This window comes from Coniosporium apollinis, assembly GCF_000281105.1.
Source record: "Coniosporium apollinis CBS 100218 chromosome Unknown supercont1.1, whole genome shotgun sequence".
NCBI classification, from domain to species: Eukaryota; Fungi; Ascomycota; class Dothideomycetes; genus Coniosporium; species Coniosporium apollinis.
In genome coordinates, this window is record NW_006913263.1 from 831233 (window position 1) to 851257 (window position 20025).

Here is a 20025-nt window from a genome sequence, read left to right on the forward strand (position 1 = left end):
TAAACGGCTAGCCAGCTACTATAGCCGGTTAGCAGGTCACCTGACCGTCTATATCGTTGAACAGCGTGTCGAGCGAGTCCGACTACTAGACCCCCGCCCGTCCGACAGTCGAGCGATTTCGAACACTGTTGCTAAGAATGCCACTACAGATGAAGATGCGCCCAAAAATGTTGATATCGTGCCTCAGGCCTCAAAGGGGAAATGATCTGGTCTCTAGGATGTATGGGAGTACGAATTGGTGATGGAGCGGTGTATGTTTGGGCCCAAAGCAAAAGTCCTCTATTAGACATATATTAAGGCTACACAAGGGAAAGGCCTGAAGTTGAAAAGTGTCTACACAGCGACCAGGTAAACCCTGAGGGCCTAGACTTAGGGAGCAGTGAAATGACTTCCTGGATATTGCTAGCTATCATTAGTAGATAGCAACTTAAGAGATCAAGTCCTGTTAGTAGATCTACATTTTAGTAGGTCGCTGTAGGTCAGATTGCCGTCAGCATTACGTTGCATGTACTAGCTTGTCATCTGAATACTGTTTCTGCCACATTATTATCCCCATCGCACTTCCACTTGTCGGCTCTTATGCTGTAACTTCAATGAACTTATTGATGACCCGTCCACTTACTCGTCATCTCCCCAACCACCGAACTCCCTCACCATATTCTCGACATTGGCCCACTTCTCTAGCTTCGCTCTGCTAACAAACTCTTCCCCAACAAACTCCACCACGCTCATAACCGCCTGTCTTAGATTCATCAACTGACCCTTAACCCTCCTAATCTTCTCGCTCTCATCGTCCTTTCCCCTCGCACCCAGCAACCGTCCCATTCCCCTCAGGTGCCAGTTTCCTGGTCCGCCTAATCCCAAGCAGGAAATCGCAGAGTATACCACGGCTTCGGTCTCGAGTGGTGTCATAACCTCGAAGTCAGAGAGATAGAGGCCGTAGAAGACGAAGATCTCATTGAACTTCATATCCTCTTTGTGGCTGCCCCACGAGTCGAAGATCTTGGGTAAAAGAGTGACACCGTAGACTCTGTTGATTGTTTCGACGCCTCTATCGTATATCGTCTGTACGCTCATTTTTTCGGCTCGCCTATCACATCATGACTTGTCAGTAAGAAGAGATGGGTTGACCGGGACGAGAGCGAGGAGTATACGCACCATTTGTCATTCAGCGTGCTAGACCTAGATTTCGATTCGACATCTCCCTCAGCCTTCGCTAACGGCATCAACACACAAAGCACTTGCGGCCCCCCAACGAGTGAGATGAGTTTGAAGAGGACATCGCGTAATCTTAGGGAGAGGCGGCGTTTAGATTTCTCTGATGAGAACGATGGATCGTTTGTTGTGAGATGGGTGTAGAAGGACGCTAGGAGGCTGGTTGCTGGGGACGTAGCTAGGGTTGCTGCCTGATAGAGAACGATCGTTAGGAGGAATGATGGGAACTATGGTTGACGATCCTTACAATAATCAAGTACCATGCCTCCTCTCCAATCTCCACGGGTACTAAATTCTTCACCTTCTGGTAGAGGCCTGCCCATTCTTGTTCGCTACGTTCCATGGTGTTCTTCGTCATGACTAGACTTATAACAGATCTCTCGTGAATAGGCTTTCGGCGGTATCGGGTGTCAAAAGAATAATAGGCGTTGGGTTGGTCAATAATCTAACAAGGGCGTTGAGATAACAATAAGCTAAGTCCGAGCGGCACGCAATAGTATCAGACACCATGCAATTAATGAAAACGGGTTGAAGTTATAATCACAAAACGAAAAGCCAAAGAATCGCAAACGGTATGGAATTTATATTAGAACTAAAAATTTCTTCGACCAAAGTCCTCACTTAAAGGCTGTTGAACTGTATGATCTTCCCGGCTATTCTTTTTTATTATTCACTCATCGCTGAGGGATAAAGTCCGTCTCGCTTTCGGCTACTTAGCATATAGCCGCTTGTCACCCCATCTCTATCTTGGCGATCATGGGATATTTTCAGGAGAATTCGCTTCTCTTTCGGCTACTTCGCTGAGATCTGTACGTTAAAAGTCCCAGTTATTGTCCCGGTGATTACAGAAAAGTCACTGGAAAGTCCGTCTCTCCTCTGGCCACTTCCGCAACCCTCGGATGTTATTATTGCAGTACACATTCCGGTGATCATTTTCTAGCAAATCAAGCATTCAAATACTCGCGACCCGTTACTACGTACGTTTCTTGTCTAGTGTTTATCGTCTCGTTACATGTGGCTTATGACCAGCAACAATGAGCGACGCAACGTGGGGTTTCATTGGGTTGGGCCATATGGGTATGTTCTTACCTGACCTCTGGGATGAAGCGCTTTGAGCCCTTGCTAAAGTTCCGCCATGACGATAGGTTATCCCATGGCGAAGAACCTCCGCGCGAAGATGCCCGCCTCCAATACACTGATCATTTTGGATGTGAATAGCGATGCGATGAAGCGATTTGTTGAGGAGTCAAAGGCAGCGGCGAAGAGTAGTGGTGCGGGGGCCGATTCGATGAAGGTCGAGACTGCCCAGAACGCAAGGGAGGTTGCTGAGAAGTCGGTAAGTGAGAATAATATCCGGTCCTTTTTGTTCTCCTCAGTCGAGCTGCTTTCCCAAATTCCTCACTTTGGTTGTTAATGATTATCCATCTAGAGCGTGCTTGTCACCTGTCTCCCGTCGCCAGAAGTAGTCAAAACCCTCTACCACTCAGTTCTCAAACATGGCAAGCTTCCGCCGCTGGAACAGGAACGCCTGTTCGTTGATTCCTCAACGATTGACCTGCCCTCATCTAGACAGCTAGCCGATGCCGTCCACAAGACACTCGGCGGCCGGTTTGTGGATGCGCCCATGTCAGGCGGAGTGGTTGGCGCCCATGCAGGCACGTTGTCGTTCATGTTCGGTGCATCCTCGCAGCCAGGCGGGCATATTGAGCGAATCAAGTCTGTTCTCTTACTAATGGGGAAGAAGACCTGGCACATGGGGGAGCAGGGCGCTGGGGTCTCCAGCAAGCTGGCCAACAACTACATTCTAGCCATCAACAACATTGCCACAGCTGAGGCCATGAATATGGGAGTACAGTGGGGCCTTGATCCCAAGCTCCTGGCTGATCTGATCAACTCCTCTACTGGTCATTGCTGGCCGATGGCAGTCAATAACCCTGTTCCCGGCGTGGTCGACGGCGCGCCCGCGTCAAAGGGATATGAACCTGGAGGGTCAGTGAGCATCATAAACAAGGATCTGCGACTGGCTATGGCCGGGGCGGACGCGTCTGGCATTGCGTTGGTATTGGCCGGTACGGCTCGCGAGGTGTATAATGCCGTTGACGATGTCTACCGAGGTAAGGATCTCTCGGTCGTATATCAATGGCTGCAGGATAAGCCATCAAAATAGCGCTTAGGAATATTCGATAACGTATTATACAAGCGAGTGACCTAGCTAATACAAGAGCTCCAGGTGCTTTGAAAAAAGAACAAATTAAGCCTAATATAGATGCAGGTACTAAGTCAATCTAGTAATTACTCTATTTCTAGCTAGTATAAGAAGTTGAATACTTTTGGAACTAAGATAAAATGGATTCAATATAGATATAGATACTAAATTAAAGAGAAGATTTTCTATAGAATTATACTAAAAGATTAGAGATATTCAATATAATACTAATAATATAGTATAAGCTAAATATTAGTACTATTATAGTATTTATATATATTTAAGAAATATATCTATAGAGAATATAGTAATACTAACTAGTAGAAATTTTAAGATAGCTTAGTACTAGAATTATTTAGAGTTAGAATTATAGTTCTAACTATAGACTAGAATCTAAGTATAGAACTATAAGTTTTAATAAGTACTAGTATATACTATACTATACTACTAATAAGAAAATTAGAGAAAAATAAAAGAATAATAAAAGAATAGTAGAAGGATATTATCTACACTATATTAGGAAAAATTTAGGCGCTCGTGAAATTCGTATCGGTTCAAGACGTCCAAGGCGCTTCGAGCCCGCTCTGAGCGCTCCAATCGATTGGAGCGGGTATAAATTACTTAGTAAGTATAAAAACTATAAATTATATAAAAAATCTTAGAGTTCTCTTTCTCGCTTAACTTTTACTCTCCCGCAAAAATAGGTTATATATCCACGTTTTTAAAAGTTAAGCGGATAATAATTATTTTTATTAAAAGTTTACCTCTAAGCTAGATCTATTATATACTCCCTCTATTCTACTAGTTAAATTAGACTTAAAGCTTTTTCTAATTTTTTTTTAGTAATAACTAAGCGGGCTTGGCGCTAAGACCCGCCCTAAGCGCTCTGAGTATTTTAGTATACTCCAAGCCGCTCGCGAGTAGCTCGCGAGTGGGTAGAGTTGCTCGAAGACTCTAAGCTCCAAGCGCTCCGAGCGGCTCTGAGCGCCGAAATTTTTTTCCTAATATAAGAATATTACTAAAAGCTAGAGTTCTCTTAGTAATATCTACTAGATAGTAGATAGATATATATTCTCTATACTTATACTATTACTAAATTGCTTTTGAAACTAACCGAGACTTATATAAAGAAACCTATACTTCTAGCCTAATACTTACTCTAAATCTACTATCTTTATTACTAAGCTATTATATCTTATATTATAGTTATTTACTATATCTAGTATAACTACTATTAATAGACTTTATTAGCTCTACATAAATGTTAGAGTTCTTTTAGAGTAGTCTTAGATTTCTAGTTTTTTAGAGTGATGAGAACTTTTATGGTAAAAGAATAGGTTACGGGACCAGCTTACTATGCACCAAGATCCTCGCACAGCACTCATGGGTCATCGCCAACAATGTCTTAGCAGCACACATCGAACTCGCAAAGAAGCATGTTCCGAACGCCTTGTTGATTAAGGCTGAAATGATGATGCTGAACTTCCCACCGGGGACGTTCGACGCGGTAGTTGCTTTCTACTCGATCATCCATCTCCCCGCTTGACGCAACCGGTTCTCCTCAAGCGTGTCTCGGAGTGGCTTCGCCCTGGGAAGTGGTTCCTTCTGAACCTGGGAACGACGAATGATCCTGGTTCTGTTGAACTAGATTGGCTCGGAAGCGCAACGTTCTAGAGCAGCTACGATGCGCAGACGAATCAAGAAATGATTCGTGATGCAGGATTGAATATTCTTGCTGCAAAAGCTCTACACGACAACGAGGATAGGAAGGCCGTCCATTTCTCCGGGTACTTGCAAGAAAGACATGTGAGCGCCTAGGATAACACAATCTGTTGGTTTCAAGAGCATACGTGAGCGCTCTGCGAGCGATGTTAAGTGTTTATATAGTTGGAAAGTACCGCTGGTTGTCCTGAAGCCCGCACTACAGGTCTAATTCTGCGGGAAAATCCTAGGGTAAGGCTGAGCGCGCCGTGGCATGAGTCTCACCGAAGACTGACAGTACACGCCGCAATGGGTGACCAATGTGTGATCGTGGAGGACGCGCCATACAACGAGCCTTACCGATGTTTAAGAGACGTGCCACGAAGAAGCACCACTGTATACTTGACAGGACATACTGCGGAAGCAGCTCGTCAAGCGCTAGGTGTGACAGCCTTGCCTTCAGGCCTCACCTCATATAACAATGGCATTCATGTCGGAGCAGAAGACCCGTGCTTGTTATCTGTCTGTCCGTAGCACGCGCAGCTTCCTGCGCCTTGCCCTCAGAATGGTGAAATTGTATACGCTGTGAAAGTATGCCAAAATGCTCGCTTCAATGTCTTCTTCCTTATTATACACCACAGCTTTTCTTCTCAGAAACTCTCTAGACAGAGCACCACAATACAGATCTCCAGTTGCTGGCAGCGGAAATCTACATACAAGTGGTCTCGTAGCCTTCTGTCCCTTGGGCCTTGGAACGCACTTGAAGTCGCGCCGGTGGGACGCAGCAAGAGTTCTGCTTCACGAATCTCCTAGCTATCGCATCGCAGAGCCGGAAATGTGTTACATCCACCACGAGTCCAGCGCATGCGGCCACTCAACTCTGGTTGTGCGTCATATCTGCCCTTCGTACTACCGCTATAGTCGACTGTTCCATGGCGCAGAGCTTGATCACAATCGAAGACGGTGTCGATATTTGCGCGAAGAAGAGACCGTTGTCATTGTAGTCTGTCGTGATTGCTTTTCCCTCGAGAATGGTAGGACGCGCCCCAGCCTCGGCATCGGAAGCCTACGTAAAAGAATGGTGCCACAAGACCACATCGGACTGATAGAGAGCCGTCTACGAAGAATCAAGCGGACCGTGAGGGAGTTCATTGATGACGTGCAACGAACGGCGAGCAACATTGCCCAGGATGAAAGCTTCGCAAGGGCCCTTCCTGTGGTTGAGCGGGGCGTGAAGTTGGTCCAGAGACACTGCGATGCGGAGATGCTGGTGACCGCTAAAGCGCATGGAATGAGAAAGCTTAGCAGGTTAGCATGCAGGATCATGGAAAAACTGCTTGATCGAAGAAGGATTCAGCCGCGCTCTTACGACGGCATGGACTATCGGCGACGAAATGGCGACGACCTGCACAGATGCCAGCTGGCTTGATATGGCTGGCAGAAGGGCGAGATGGTGAAACTGACTGTGAGAAACATTCGAGACGAAAACATTCTGAGACAGATTAGATAAACAAACACTGGCGCTGGCGCCTTGGACTGATTGAAACTCAACTCAACTCTGGCCTTGCTTTATAGCAATGCGTAATCTACCTGCTGCCTCCAAATTTCTTCCTCAGCTCATCCCATCTCCTGGTATCTTGGACACTCGTCCTCACTGTACCTCGAGCAGCCTCAAAGTCCACCGCCTGGACCTCATCGCTGCCTCGTCTGAGAGCGTTTTGCCCAGCCTTCCTGAGCAGCGCGCTGAGATCTGCGCCTGAAAAGTCCTTGCAATCTCTGGCAACTTCCGCTAACTCTTCTTTAATGACGCCGCTCTGCCTGATCAGTGCTCTCAGAATCTCCACCCTTTCATTTTCCTGAGGCAACCCAACCCATAACAGCGTCTCAAGTCTTCCAGGACGAAGCATGGCCTCATCGATAATGTCCGGACGATTCGTGGCCGCAACCACGTAAATTGCTCCTCGAGTACTCAAACCATCCAGCTCGGTAAGGAGAGTGTTGACCACGCGAGCAGAAGCTTCGGAAAGGGCGTCATTGCGGCGTGGGACAAGCGCATCGAGCTCGTCGAAGAAGATGACGCAAGGGACAGAGCTTCGTGCGCGCATGAATACTTGTCGGACGGCACGTTCGGATTCACCAACATACTGAACAGCTTAGCTTTCATTGACAAGAGACGCGCATTTCACGTACCTTGTTTAGCAGCTCTGGACCCTTCACGCTGATGAAATTTGCCTTCGACTCCGCCGCGACCGCCTTTGCCAGCAAGGTCTTGCCGCATCCTGGAGGACCCCAAAGTAGTATACCGGTGGGCGCAGAGATACCTACTTTTCTGTAACGCTCGGGGTTCTTGATGGGCTCAACGACGGCTGTCTGGAGCTCTTCTCTCACGTCCTGAAGTGCTCCGATATCGGCCCATGTGATATCCGGTATGGTGGCAAATCCCTCGCGCTTGCTGGAGGGCTGTACATGAGGTAAGACTGTCAAGAACGCTTCCATGGAAATAGAAGTGTCTTCGAAACCTGCAGGCCGCGGTTGCTGCTTGTCCACAACCCGCTTAATAAGGCGGCTGATTGACTTGTCCATATCCGACACCGTAAACTGCTCTGCGCTGTCGTCAATGTCCATATTTGGTTCGGTTTCCGCAGCCTGTCGTTCTAATGCTTCGCGGAAGCGATCCATAGACCAGGTGCCTGCCTTGCCGACCAGATCCCTTAGATCCGCGCCTACAAAACCGGACGTCCTCTTCGCTAGCTCCTCAAAGTCTACATCGGCGGAAACCTGCGTTTCTCGTGTGAGGGCTCGTAGAATCGCCTGTCTCATAGACTCGTTGGGCACCCCCATGTTGATCTCGGTGTCGAATCTTCCTCCTCTTCGCAGTGCTGGATCTAGACTATCGGGTCTGTTGGTGGCGGCTAATACAATCACCGGCTTGCCTCCATGCGCCTCCAGGCTGTCCATGGAGACCAAGAGCTGCGCTACGATGCGCTTCTCCATCGATGCTTGCGCGCTGTCACGCTTTGGCGCTATTGAGTCAATCTCATCAATGAAAATCAAGGCAGGCGCGCAATCTTTCGCTTTTTGAAAAAGATCTCGAACCTGCTTCTCAGATTCGCCTGACATGTGATGTACAATCGATGGACCCGATATCTCGAAGAACGGCACACCGAGCTTTGAAGCGAAAGCTTTGCAGATCAAGGTCTTGCCGCATCCAGGCGGACCGTGTAACAGTATCGCACGCGGTATGGGAATCTTTCGTCTCGCGTACTCCTCAGCGCATAGCAAAGGAAGGACAAGGTGGTCCTTGAGCTGTTGCTTGATATCGTCGACACCGCCGACGTCTTCCAACCGCACGTGGCTCGGCGGAGCAGTACTGATCTCCTCTTCCCTTCTGCTTCTGTGCTTCTTCTGTGCTGGTTCACCAGAGGCGAGCCGCTGCTCCTTTCGTTTTCTGGTGCTTTCCGAGCTCGGAACAGAGGTCTCCCCGTTCGCCGCAGGCGTCGCTGCACCAGGCGTGTCCGTTCTCGGTGTGGTAATCCCAGAAGTCCTGTATGAAGCCACTATACTCCTGTTCATGATGTTGCCTGCGCCCACCTCCTCCCGTAAATCATGGTAGTCCCCCTCAAGCGGCCCAAGCTCTTCATCGTCACCCTCATCCTCCTGCAGCACGGCCAGGACGCGGTCGATGCTGTCTTGTAGGAGCTTCTTGGGCCTCCGGCTTAAGCTCGAGTTCGACCGTTTGATGGAGTCGTACACCGAGTATACAGAGAGTGGAGGGGCATCGTTCGTCTGCTCTTCCTGGAGCTTGCGCACCACCTGGTATATCTCCCGATCGAGGCCGGTTTGGAGGGAAGGGCGAGGGCGCCCGGACTTTGAGGGCATGGTGACTGGATACCAGCGTTCTGAGATGCTTGGATTATGTGGAAGCGCATTCGCACCTTAGATCGTTTACTCTTTCTCGGTGGAGCGTTCTACGCACATGGTGACACCGTTCAACTTCAAAAAAGTTTACGGCACCACTTCTATCGATAACGCTGGTAGGGCTGAGCCAAGAGTGGACACTCCATCAGCCAACAGTTTGAGGTAAGTTACCACGAGCCAACCCCATGGACTCATTAACGAAGTCGAAGATATGGGCAATGCGGCCAGCTCGAACAAGATTTCCGCTCAAGACAAGTAAACTCCCGCCTTTAGCGCTTCCTCAGCAGCGTATTGCTTACCCGTCATGTCAGGGCGATACTCGATCTCAAGAACCAGCGCGACAAGCTCCACCAGTACCAGAAGCGCATCACCGTAATAACAGCCCGCGAGACCGACATCGCCAAACAATGTCTCGCCCGCGGTGACAAGCAGCGCGCTCTTCTCGCTCTGCGTCGCAAGAAGTACCAAGAGACCTTACTAGAGAAGACGGATGCGCAGCTGGCACAGCTGGAGATCCTGACGAGCGACGTGGAGTTCGCGCTTGTGCAGAAAGATGTCTTGTTTGGGTTGCAGCAGGGCACTGTTGTGCTGAAGCAGATCCACAAGGAAATGGGCGGCTTGGAGGCTGTTGAGAGGCTGATGGGAGAGAGCGCCGAGGCGCAGGCATATCAAAGGGTAAGTTTAATTCTGTTCGGCTTCTTCGACCGCACGGTCTACTAAGCTCGGTCGTTACATAGGAGGTCAGTGAGATGCTGGCCGGTCAAATGTCGAACCAAGACGAAGATGAGGTAGAAGACGAGCTTGATGCGCTCGAAGCGGAGGTGACAGGTGTTAAGACAAAGCTGCCGGATGCTCCTACTCAAGCGCTGCCTGAGGGCGCTCAGAAGGCGACTGAGGAGACTCCGCGCGAAAGGGCACGGAGGAGGACGAGGGATCAGGAGTCTTCGCAGCCTGCTGAGCCCATGCTGGCGTGATTTATATTTAGGAGGAGTCTTGCTGCATCTAGCGATGGCATTTTCGGGCGTCAGTGGCATGAAAATCAGCACAAGCATTACTAGAGCTCTCGAAGAACAGATGGCCGGGAGGGCACGTTTGCTGTTTGCTTTGAACTCGGTATTGCCCAAACCGATCAGTGGAGGGCACGTGAACACTGATGATATAATAATGATTGTTTGCTTTCTCCGAATCAGAATACCGCATCCACGTTCAAATATGTAAATACAATCTAGCAGCTCCCGGCTTGCGCCAGACAGCGAGGCATTCTCTGGAGAAAACCTGCACACTACAAGTGTTCGAAATGTCTCATTGCCATGATGACCACTCTAGCCACTCCCACGACCATGGCGGGCATGAGCACGATCATTCCGACGATATCACTCCCGCCCTTCAAACCTTGCTGTACAAGCAGATTGACTTCAGCGCTCTGACTTGTCTCAACGAAGCGACTCCCCGTTCTGGTGCTGCCATCTGTCAAAAGACATGGGCACAGAGACTCGAGGCCGAGCCGGAGCTCGAGAGTGATGCTGATGAGCAACTACTTATGATTGTCCCGTGCGTGTTCTATAGGTCATACCAACTGTGGAGAACATATCGGCTAACCACCCTACTCTCCAGCTTCACAGGTCAAGTCCGCCTCCACAGCATCCTCCTTCGCACAAGCACCGACGCCTCAGCACCAAAGACGTTGCATGTCCACCTCAACCGTGACGACCTTGATTTCAGCACCGCCTCTGACCTACAGCCAACGCAAACGATCGAGCTGTCTCAGACCTCTGAGGTACAGGAGCTCCCAATCAAGCGCGCCCTGTTCAACACCACACGGTGTCTGGCACTGTTCTTTCCTGACAACTTTGGTGATGGGGAGGACGTCACCAGAATCTCGTATCTAGGCTTCAAGGTTTGTCACTCAGTTTGTGAAGATGGTGGATGTATCTCGCGGCTTACCTTGTCTAGGGAGAGTTCATGAAGCTCAATAAGGAGCCTGTCAACTTCTTGTACGAGGCCGCTGCGAACCCGGCGGACCATAAAACTATTGTGGGTACAAGGGAGGGAATGGGGAGTTTGGGCGGAGCGGCTGGTGGGAGGGATGCTATGTAGTTTCCAAGGACGAAAACAGGCGTCAGTTAGAGACGAGACATGAGGCGGCGTTTGGAGCACAGGAACAATGCGCTGCTGAGTGTATGGCTGGTCTTGGCTGATATTGACCTTCATTCGGAAAATTGGGCTGGAAAAATCCGCACGTCGAGAACAAGTTAAACCAGGCAAGCAGAAGAATGGAGGTTTCTCCGCAAACCGTGAACCGCTACGAACCCACTTCCAAAGCGCCACGCTAATCTCGATTCTTTTGCTTGAGTGGGCCTGTACACAAGGCACAGGTTGCAGAAACATGCGGCGAACGATATCAAACTGCTCAGCGGTACCAGGGTGGCAGACCGCGGGTTTCTCTCGTCGCCAAAGCCGAGAATATGCTGTAGACACGCAGAAGAGGTGTTATCTTGGGTAGTCCAGAAGGATGCGATTGGAGTACATACTTTCCAAATTTGGTCAAAATCTCATGACTGGCAGCGTTGCGGAGCGCTTGATGTCACCGCAACCCGCGGATCTCGTTACTGGACGATTCCGCGTAATTCCTCCAGGCCCGCCCTTATGTCCATGTGCAGGCTATCCAGCTGCGTCTCGTCTCAACCCATGAACCCAAAGTTCGTCGCAATTTCTTTCCTCGACGTCTCATGTCACGATCACACATGCTTCGTCCCCCCCAAAACATCCCCCCGCACCTCCCTCCAATTGATGCTAGCATCCAACTCTTCGTCCACTAAGCCGCAGCACACCACATTATCTCCCCGTATAAGGTACAGGCCATGGCTAGCTTCCGAGCTCGGTTCCGGATCGTCGACTGGCCGTATCACGCGCTCTATCGTATCGCTTAGGACGATGTTGGTAAGCTGATCGCAGGAGAGGAGGTTGCCGGTTAAGGTGCGGCCGTCGGCTGTTATCACTAGGACTTTTTCTAGATCGAGTGTCAGTATTTGTCGAGCCTCGGGCAAGCAACTCGAGTTGAAAGCATGGAAGCTTGACGGGTAGCTAGTAGACATACTATTAAGGTAGTGGTTCAAGGACATGATGGGCGCTGCGAGCAGATTTTGTGTGGAATTGTAGCCGCGGGGCGAGGGCGCGGATGCAGCACGAGTGTAGAGAGAAACCTGGTGTCTCAGCGCATGGGTAGGCACAGTCAGCGCAAAGGATGCCAGCGAAGTGCGGTGAGGTTTTGCAGATTGCACGAACGAGATACACGTAGCTGAGGGCTCATTTGATCACGTGAACGCGCTTTGCGTCTTTGCGCGTACCTAGCGGTTCGCGCTCAGGCAAGCAATTCTGCTTCAGTCTTCTGACATCTGCCTTACAATAAGACGGTCTCGCCGGTGCCAGGCCCATCTTAGAGAAGTGGGTTTTTCCTCGGGTACTTTTTGTTCAAAGAGAATGATTGCCCACTACGAAGGGGGGGTAATTTACTGAGGACGCGGCCACCGCTTAGCCACCCTCTGATCCTATCAACAAACACTACCAACCACCAAGTATAAATATCACTCGGAGCCTCTAGTGATCAGATTTGTCTCCGGCAGCTCAGTCCAGCTTTGCAAGTACCAAAGCACTGTGTTGAGAAGCTTTATGCTCGCACGCCGTCAGGCGGCCGCTTCTCCAATATATATCCCCTTTTTCGTAGTCTAGCTCGGTCTTGTTCTCTCTCAACTCACCTGCTCTTCACTTTCCCTCCTTGTTAACCTGATAACCCCTCCAACACACCTTCCCACCACCCCACGCCTCTACCACACCCTCTAAAGGAACCACAATGGCCCCCAAAAGGAAACTCATAGTGATAGTCGGCATAACTGGAAACCAAGGCGGCAGCGTCGCCTCACGCTTCCTCTCCGACCCCAGGTACCATATCCGCGGGCTCACCCGGAACCCATGCTCCCCCAGCGCTCGGGCGCTGGCCTCCAAGGGCGTCGAAATCATCCCCGCCGACCTCGACGACGTAGCCACCCTGATCCCCGCCTTCCGGGGCGCGAATCTTATCTTCAGCGTAACGAACTACTGGGAGCCTTTCTTCCGACCCGACTGCCGTGCCAAGGCCGCAGAGCTCGGGATGAGCTGCCGGAAGTACGCGTATGAGGTTGAGGTCAGACAGGGCAGGAATATTGCGGATGCGGTGGCGACGACGGTCGAGTCCTTGGACGAGAATGGGTTTATCGCGTCGACGCTGAGTCATGCGGCACGGTGTAGTAGGGGCAGGTTCAACGAGTTGTATCACTTCGATGCGAAGGCGGAGGTTTTCCCTGATCATGTGGGGGAGAATCATAAGCTGCTGGCGAGAAAGACGAGTTATGTGCAGACGGGGTTCTTTATGAGTTCTTATCGGTTGGCGCTGGGGGCATATTTCAGAAAGGTGAGTTGAGTTCAGTCGCATCGCGGTTTGTGCTTGATGGCCTCGTGTCCGCATTGTTGACGGAGCTGATCCGACGAGACGATCGCTTAGACGGACGAAGATTCCTTCCTCATGTCCTTCCCCTGCTCTCGACATGCACCGATCCCGCATCTCGACGTCAGTACCGACCTTGGCCCCTTCATCTACGCCGTCTCTCAGCTTCCGCCTGGCAAGCATTACCTCGCCGCCGGGACAACCTGCAGCTGGAGCGAGTACATGCGCATCTGGAGCGAGACTACAGGGAATCAGACCAGTTATAAAGAGACTGGTCTACAGGAGTTAATTGAAAATACTCCGGATAAAGAGTTTGGGAGAGAGATTGGAGACATGTATCTTTATTCCAGTAATCCGGGGTATGATGGTGGGGATAAGACGTTGTTGAAGGCACAGGATATTAAGAAGGTACTTATAGTCTCTGTTTTCCTTAGGGCTTGTAATTGCGGTGGTTCAGTTGCTGACGGATGCGTTTCCAGCTTGGTGCAGAGTGCCCGATGACGGGTTTGGAGGAGTGGATGAGGAAGGAAGATTGGTCGATGGTTCTTAACCAGTGAATTGGACTTTCCGAGGAGATAGATCACTTAGCCGGCTGAGAAGAAGACCAACTTAAGATCTTAAATCCCGTCTGAACGTACATACGTGATACTATTCCCTTCTTAAACAACAAATCCATTTACACTTTAGGGGACTTCCCATAAACATAAACGACCCGGTAAAATGTGTACCATTGCAAACTCGGATCATTGAGCTCCTTCTTGACCACTCCCAAGATCACTTTCACCTGGTCCAGGGAGTAGTTCAGCACCTGCGTGTACAGAGCAACAGAATGCGCCTCGAGCGAACCTTTCATCTGCGCGCGCTCGTAGCGGCCGAGCTCTTTGAGTTTAGGGTGGCTGGGCCATGGACCGACGGGGACCTGTTAATATGCATCAGACACTACAAGGCAAACGTTTAAGCTTCTGCAGGTCCTAGCCGAGGCGACCGAAGTGGATAAGTGAACTGGTCTCAACGATCCATAAGACGATGATGAATGCATAAAGTCTCCAGACCCAACGCTTACCACCCGGCTGAGACTATCGAGAGAGCGGTGTTGGCGAATTTGCAATAAGAGTCGTCTGTTTGGGAAGTACGGACAGTACGATGTTGGCTTAGCAAGACCGAAAGCGGACGTAGACAAATACGCTATGCGAGAATGGGCAAGGAGTGACTATTCAGGAGGTATGCTCTGAAGGGGGTTTGCCGTGCTGGTCGACTATCGCCAGGATGGCATCTTCTGTCATACTACACGCTTGACCTGCGGACGTAGGTGAGAAACGGCATGCACGAGCGCGGTCGGCTATACTGACCTCAAAGAATCTCTTCAACCACCAGACCTGGAAAATGCCCTCCCCAAGCAGAACCAGCAGCTGGAAAATACTCCACCACTTGACCCTAGCATTTGTGCTCTCCGCTGTGTTCCTGTGTGTCCGCTCCCGTATAATGATGTATCCCTGCTCATCCTTCACTTGCGCCACGAGCTCGGACAACTGGCGCACTACCACTGTGTGAGCTTCAGACCGCCTCTAGGGATTATGTCACGTCGTACCTTCCTTCTCCAGTGGATCTTGCGGCGCCTCTGACTCCGGGACATAAACAATTCCATGGACGTTGAACGAGACCTCCTTCGTGTTGGCCGACCAATGCTCGTTGCTAAAGCAATACGTGTACCGGCCGTCTATGGGCGCTTCGAAGGAGTGGTCACCGGCCGACACGGCGCGTTCGTGCACTTGGTATGAGTTGTCGGGTTTTTGTATCTGCAGCAAACCCCAAGTCAGCGCCCTGCACTCTCACAAATTAAGAAGTGGCTGCTTTGGGCGATGGGAAGAAAATCCCCACGAACCCAAAAGTCGAGCTCCAGGTTTCCGCTTCCGCCAAATTCTCTGTCGCCCACTTGAAATGTGACCGTCATCTTGTCATCCTTGTGTAGCTGTTCGTGGAAGCATTCGCGTGAGTGCGCCTTCATCTGGATGTTGTGGGCGGACGTGGTGGCCAAAAACGCTGTGAGGACGGCAAAGGCGAGGTACAGCATCTTGGGCAACGCCGGCCTCTGTATCTGTCTTTCTGGCGTGATTTCGTGGTGTTGTCGCTGTTTGTTGTATATTTGGGTGTAGAGACAAGCTGCTGGAAGAAGTCGCGGAGCATGGGTTGTTCCGCCAGGGGTTTTGGAGGTTCTTGGGACGAGGCTTCAACTTCGCAACTGAGGCCTATCGAAGGGGTCAACAATGCGGGTTTCGTTGTACGGACATTTCACCGCGCATTGTAAACTGGACTTGGTCAATTGCTTGCCTTGCGTCCATGTTTTGTTCGAAATAATATTGTCTCTATGGTCTTTCACTCAATATTTCCTTGCAAGTTGCACAGAGCCTTTTACATCCGTTATGCTGGTCTTGAGCATCGGGTTAGGGAGCGTCCTTCTTCTGTTCAGACTCAAGCTTTTAGTGGGAGAACAGCCTGGCTAGTGATGTGCGTTTCAAGAGCCATCAATGAAGGTTGCATTCCACCCGTCATCAGAAATCTCATGTATCATGGTCTCATCATCCTTGAGTCCATCCGCCTCGTCGATAGAGGAGATGAAAGGAGTTCAAACAATGCTGTCCTGGGTTGAACACGTGAATGCTAGTGAATGAGAGAAGGCTTCTTTCTGCAGAGTTCAGTTTCTCCGTAGCATTGCATCATGTTGTAGTCTTGCCCAAGCCGTGTTCACGCTCTTCCATCCGGCCCAAACCTCAGCCGCGCACGAGACACCACTTCACCCGTCATGTAATCCAACCGATCCTCAATCTGCTCGACCCAGATTCAAAACCCCACGTTGGATTAGCACACGGTCTAGGTCATTTCTGAAGAAAGTTCTGGGTTTAGCTGTAGGAAAAAATGGTTTCTCTGACAGAATTGTTAGTGGAAGGATACGTGCTGGGACACACTTCCGGCTTCCGGCACCGGCAGAAGGTAGGACTGCTCAGCTCTGTCTTTTAACTCGATCTCTGCCAGATGCCCCTCTGTGCAGTCCTTCCGAAGCGTCTTTGTAAGATGTTGTTTATATTTTCCCGTTAGTTATGCTCCGTGAGGCGCGTCCATGACCCTTCGTTCTCCGTCACTTAGTTGACACGAGGCATTGATCATACTTTCTCTGCGGAATTTGCTGGCAACAGGATCTTCTAAATGTTTCACGCTCTCGAGGTTTTGATTCCTTCAACACCCACATCTAACACATCGCAGAAAATAGCCGCCTTCACTCCACGTCCCCCGAAAGCTCCCTATGCCGAGACTAAGCCCGCCACACCCCCTGCTGACGCTCCCGCAGCCGCCGAGCCCGCGGCACCAGCAGCAGCGGCAACAGAAACCGCCGCAGCTGAAGCGCCAAGAATAGCAGAGACCAAGAACAGCGGCAACGGCGGCATGGACTTCACAGACGAACAAGACCAGCAGCTTCTCAGCCTCAAGGGCGTCGGCCAATCCTGGAAGTACATTTCCATGACACTAGACAAGTCTGTCGGAGACGTCAAGCATCGGTACCATCTGATCAAGCACAGGGATGTAGCCGGTAATGCCAAGGAGCCTGTGAATGATAAGGCTGCTAAAGCGGCTGAAGCTAAGGCTAAAGGATTGGCTGCGAAAGCTGCGAAGGAGGAGGAGAGGAAGGCGAAGGCGAGAGCGGGACAGGGGGCTGCCCATGCCCAAGCTGCTCAGGCTCAGGCCCGGGCACAAGGTACCGCGGCTCAGAATCAGATGCCTGGCGCTTCTCCAGGGAACCAATATGTCTTGATGGAGGACGAGTTCTTCAGCTTCTCTGATGTAAGCGCCACCCGATGCCGACCTCGGAGCTCTCTGTACAGTTGCTTACTTGGAACTGTGATTTTGTAGCTTCAACTCATTGCTCGCCTGGTCCAGAAGGAACAAGAACAGCTGTGGCTTCGTGTTGCCTCCAGATTCTACGATCATACTGAGCGGCGCATCCATCCCGACGACATTAGGGACAAGGTCCAAGGCCGACCTTCTCACGATGTTTGAAGCTTTCACGATCAGCCTGCTACTAATTTTCTTGCGGCTTGTTCGAATGCATCCCAGAGCGGTGTAGGAGAGTGGGTCTCTGGAGCCGGATCATGCCTCTGTATTATGGCTGAGCTATGCATAAAGCATCTGTCCGGCATTTCATTGGGTGGCTTTACGGAACAAAACGGGGCAGCGTGCCAGCTCCCGTAAGTTGGGTACTAGAAGGCAGTGTAGCGTGCTATTGAACGAAGATGATTATCTACTTCCTTCCGGTCCCTCAGACACAGTCATGCCCTTCCTCCCCTTAAACCCAATCTCCCTCAACCTCTCGAGTCTTCCCCCCAAGATCCTGAAGCAGTCGGGAAACCAATCAATCTGCTCCCCATACATCATACCCACCAGCGCCTCCGCACACTTCAGCGCAAGCACCATCCCATGCCCATTAAACCCCGCCGAAACCCACAAGCCCTCCGCATCCGGCACATGCCCCACAAACGGCAGCCCGTCGCCAGTCACGCCCATGATCCCCGTCCACTCTTTCCTAACTCTACCGGCGGGATCGTCGGCGCCCCAGAGCGAGCCGAAGTATGCCTTCGTGCAGTCCGTGAGGTAATGCGATAGTTGCGGATTGAGAGTGCTGTCGTCACAAGTCCCGTACTCGCCCGCCTCGGCATCTGGCGGTAGGCGACCTAACCCACCGCCGATTATGATCTCGCCCGGATAAGGGGTGGTTGTGGGGCGGGTGATCATGTATTCGTATCCTGTTTTATAGATGAAGGAGTAAGTAGTTGATAAACAGCCTCCTTGTGGTAGACCTCCGCCGGGACGCTGAGCGGTAATCTGGCCTCTTAAGGGTACGATGAGGGATTGAAGTGTTGGAAGGAGGTGTGCTGTATAGCCGTTTGTGGCAAGGATGACGTTTGGTGCTGCGATGGTGCCGCGAGCTGTCTGGACGAGCCAGCGGGGCGGAGGGCTACTAGTATGGTTCTGCTGCTCTAGTGCAGGGAAGGGGACGATGCAGAGTACCGGGGTGTGCGTCTGGAGATTTAGGCCTCTGTCCAGGCAGCACTGCAGCATGCTGGATGTGAAGCTGTAAGCTGAGATGCTGCCGGCTTCGTACTCGAATGCGCCCGCAACTTTCTTGCCATCGTAGCCGTCCAAGTCGACGTGAAACTGTTCAGCCGCTTCCTCCGGACCATAGATTCTATATCGGCCACAGCCATTCTGGCACTCCTCACTTGTTAAGTTCTCCTTCATCATGTTGATCGCTTCGGCGCCGGAATCGAAAGTTTGAGCGTCGTACACGATGTCAACGGTATCACATGGCCGAGATTCGCAGCTGAAACCAAGCTTGCGGGCGATGAAATGAGTGGCTCGGATATTGTCAAGTTCGAGCCGAGCGATCTTGAGAGCTTGAGACATGCCATGGTGCTGAGCATGGTCTGGAAATGTACGATAGGAAGCCGCTTTTGTGTGGCCGCCTGCAGCATCACTCCTCGAACGTCAGCCAGTGTTCCGAGAAAATCAGTATGGCTTGTTATCTTTAAAAGCGCTATGTAATCTCGTTGGTGTAGGACTGAACGTAAATGGAACGCCGGCGAGAGAGTTGACTGAGGTGCGACCTTCGAGGTGTAAGGAGAGCTCATCAACACGGTCACACCAGTCTCGCGACCGCAACCAGAATGCATCTCTAGAGTCTCAGATGAGGTGATACCGTGTTTAAATATAAAGATCTGAAGTCGATGGCAGTCATGGCAGCGGAGCAGGAACTGAAGTTAGCAACGCAAGCAGACGGACACCACGCAGAGGTAAAATTGGAATGACTATTTTCTTAGGAAGTTGACTTAAGTGAGGCGCTCTAGATTTATAACGAGAACAACCCTCAACCACCCTGACCGCTGGGCCGCTATCAAGCCTGCCACCTTTCACCAGGCCAAGTCGGGTACCCTCACCGTCGAGACCTCTTGTGTTGTGAGTTCGAACGGGTTCCACGAGTCTGATACAGGCACACTAGGCGTATGTGCTACCTGCACCGCCTCTCGCCTGCGTCTTGCCCATTCGAATGCATCAGAAATGTTCACCCACCATTCCTGCCCGTAGCTCCGCTCACAGCGGCTCTAGCTTCCAGCATGACCACCCTCGCATCCTTGCTCTTCTCCAAAAGATTCCACGCAATCATCGCGCTGCTGATGCCCGCGCCGACTATCACATAATCGGCTGACGAGGGCAGCTGCTCCGTGCTACGGCGGTCATGTATGGCCGAAGGCGGCTCTTGCCAGCAGGAGGAGGTGGGGTTTGATACGGGCAGGGATGGGAGGATCAGTGAGCGAGCGTCCATGATGGGATACTTTGTGTCGCAGGCCGTAATTCTAGAGTCTCTTGGGTTTGAAGGGGTGCTCGTAGGGAAGTTGATACATCAATGCCATGCTACACCCACGGCGTGACGTGCGTGAGTAGGGTAAGGTAGAGAAGT

At 51.0% G+C, this 20025-nt stretch overlaps 11 protein-coding genes across 11 annotated transcripts; 5 read left to right on the top strand and 6 right to left on the bottom strand.

The window, feature by feature from the left end:
* Window positions 1-618: 618 nt before the first annotated feature.
* On the bottom strand, window positions 619-1558 carry W97_00266 (uncharacterized protein; the record flags this gene model as incomplete). The annotated part of the gene is made up of 3 exons (XM_007778182.1): window positions 619-1090; window positions 1159-1406; window positions 1463-1558. 3 exons carry the CDS (start codon window positions 1556-1558, stop codon window positions 619-621), a joined length of 816 nt encoding a protein of 271 aa, XP_007776372.1.
* Window positions 1559-2249: 691 nt separating this feature from the next.
* On the top strand, window positions 2250-3382 carry W97_00267 (3-hydroxyisobutyrate dehydrogenase; the record flags this gene model as incomplete). The annotated part of the gene is made up of 3 exons (XM_007778183.1): window positions 2250-2292; window positions 2361-2551; window positions 2645-3382. The coding sequence occupies 3 exons, from the start codon at window positions 2250-2252 to the stop codon at window positions 3380-3382; spliced, it is 972 nt and encodes a 323-aa protein (XP_007776373.1).
* Window positions 3383-6708: 3326 nt separating this feature from the next.
* Window positions 6709-9001, bottom strand: W97_00268 (uncharacterized protein; the record flags this gene model as incomplete). Its single annotated transcript, XM_007778184.1, has 2 exons — window positions 6709-7266; window positions 7313-9001. The coding sequence occupies 2 exons, from the start codon at window positions 8999-9001 to the stop codon at window positions 6709-6711; spliced, it is 2247 nt and encodes a 748-aa protein (XP_007776374.1).
* Window positions 9002-9251: 250 nt separating this feature from the next.
* Window positions 9252-10014, top strand: W97_00269 (uncharacterized protein; the record flags this gene model as incomplete). Its single annotated transcript, XM_007778185.1, has 3 exons — window positions 9252-9295; window positions 9352-9715; window positions 9778-10014. 3 exons carry the CDS (start codon window positions 9252-9254, stop codon window positions 10012-10014), a joined length of 645 nt encoding a protein of 214 aa, XP_007776375.1.
* Window positions 10015-10337: 323 nt separating this feature from the next.
* Window positions 10338-11137, top strand: W97_00270 (uncharacterized protein; the record flags this gene model as incomplete). The annotated part of the gene is made up of 3 exons (XM_007778186.1): window positions 10338-10591; window positions 10655-10937; window positions 10994-11137. 3 exons carry the CDS (start codon window positions 10338-10340, stop codon window positions 11135-11137), a joined length of 681 nt encoding a protein of 226 aa, XP_007776376.1.
* Window positions 11138-11778: 641 nt separating this feature from the next.
* On the bottom strand, window positions 11779-12162 carry W97_00271 (uncharacterized protein; the record flags this gene model as incomplete). Its single annotated transcript, XM_007778187.1, has 2 exons — window positions 11779-12050; window positions 12138-12162. 2 exons carry the CDS (start codon window positions 12160-12162, stop codon window positions 11779-11781), a joined length of 297 nt encoding a protein of 98 aa, XP_007776377.1.
* A 728-nt stretch (window positions 12163-12890) lies between these two features.
* Window positions 12891-14077, top strand: W97_00272 (uncharacterized protein; the record flags this gene model as incomplete). Its single annotated transcript, XM_007778188.1, has 3 exons — window positions 12891-13487; window positions 13578-13928; window positions 14000-14077. The coding sequence occupies 3 exons, from the start codon at window positions 12891-12893 to the stop codon at window positions 14075-14077; spliced, it is 1026 nt and encodes a 341-aa protein (XP_007776378.1).
* A 119-nt stretch (window positions 14078-14196) lies between these two features.
* W97_00273 (uncharacterized protein) lies at window positions 14197-15591 on the bottom strand (the record flags this gene model as incomplete). Its single annotated transcript, XM_007778189.1, has 4 exons — window positions 14197-14439; window positions 14870-15057; window positions 15109-15316; window positions 15403-15591. 4 exons carry the CDS (start codon window positions 15589-15591, stop codon window positions 14197-14199), a joined length of 828 nt encoding a protein of 275 aa, XP_007776379.1.
* A 1130-nt stretch (window positions 15592-16721) lies between these two features.
* On the top strand, window positions 16722-17570 carry W97_00274 (uncharacterized protein; the record flags this gene model as incomplete). Its single annotated transcript, XM_007778190.1, has 2 exons — window positions 16722-17354; window positions 17424-17570. 2 exons carry the CDS (start codon window positions 16722-16724, stop codon window positions 17568-17570), a joined length of 780 nt encoding a protein of 259 aa, XP_007776380.1.
* A 237-nt stretch (window positions 17571-17807) lies between these two features.
* On the bottom strand, window positions 17808-18974 carry W97_00275 (uncharacterized protein; the record flags this gene model as incomplete). Its single annotated transcript, XM_007778191.1, has 1 exon — window positions 17808-18974. The coding sequence occupies one exon, from the start codon at window positions 18972-18974 to the stop codon at window positions 17808-17810; it is 1167 nt and encodes a 388-aa protein (XP_007776381.1).
* A 503-nt stretch (window positions 18975-19477) lies between these two features.
* On the bottom strand, window positions 19478-19890 carry W97_00276 (uncharacterized protein; the record flags this gene model as incomplete). Its single annotated transcript, XM_007778192.1, has 2 exons — window positions 19478-19515; window positions 19638-19890. 2 exons carry the CDS (start codon window positions 19888-19890, stop codon window positions 19478-19480), a joined length of 291 nt encoding a protein of 96 aa, XP_007776382.1.
* Between the last annotated feature and the right edge of the window lie 135 nt (window positions 19891-20025).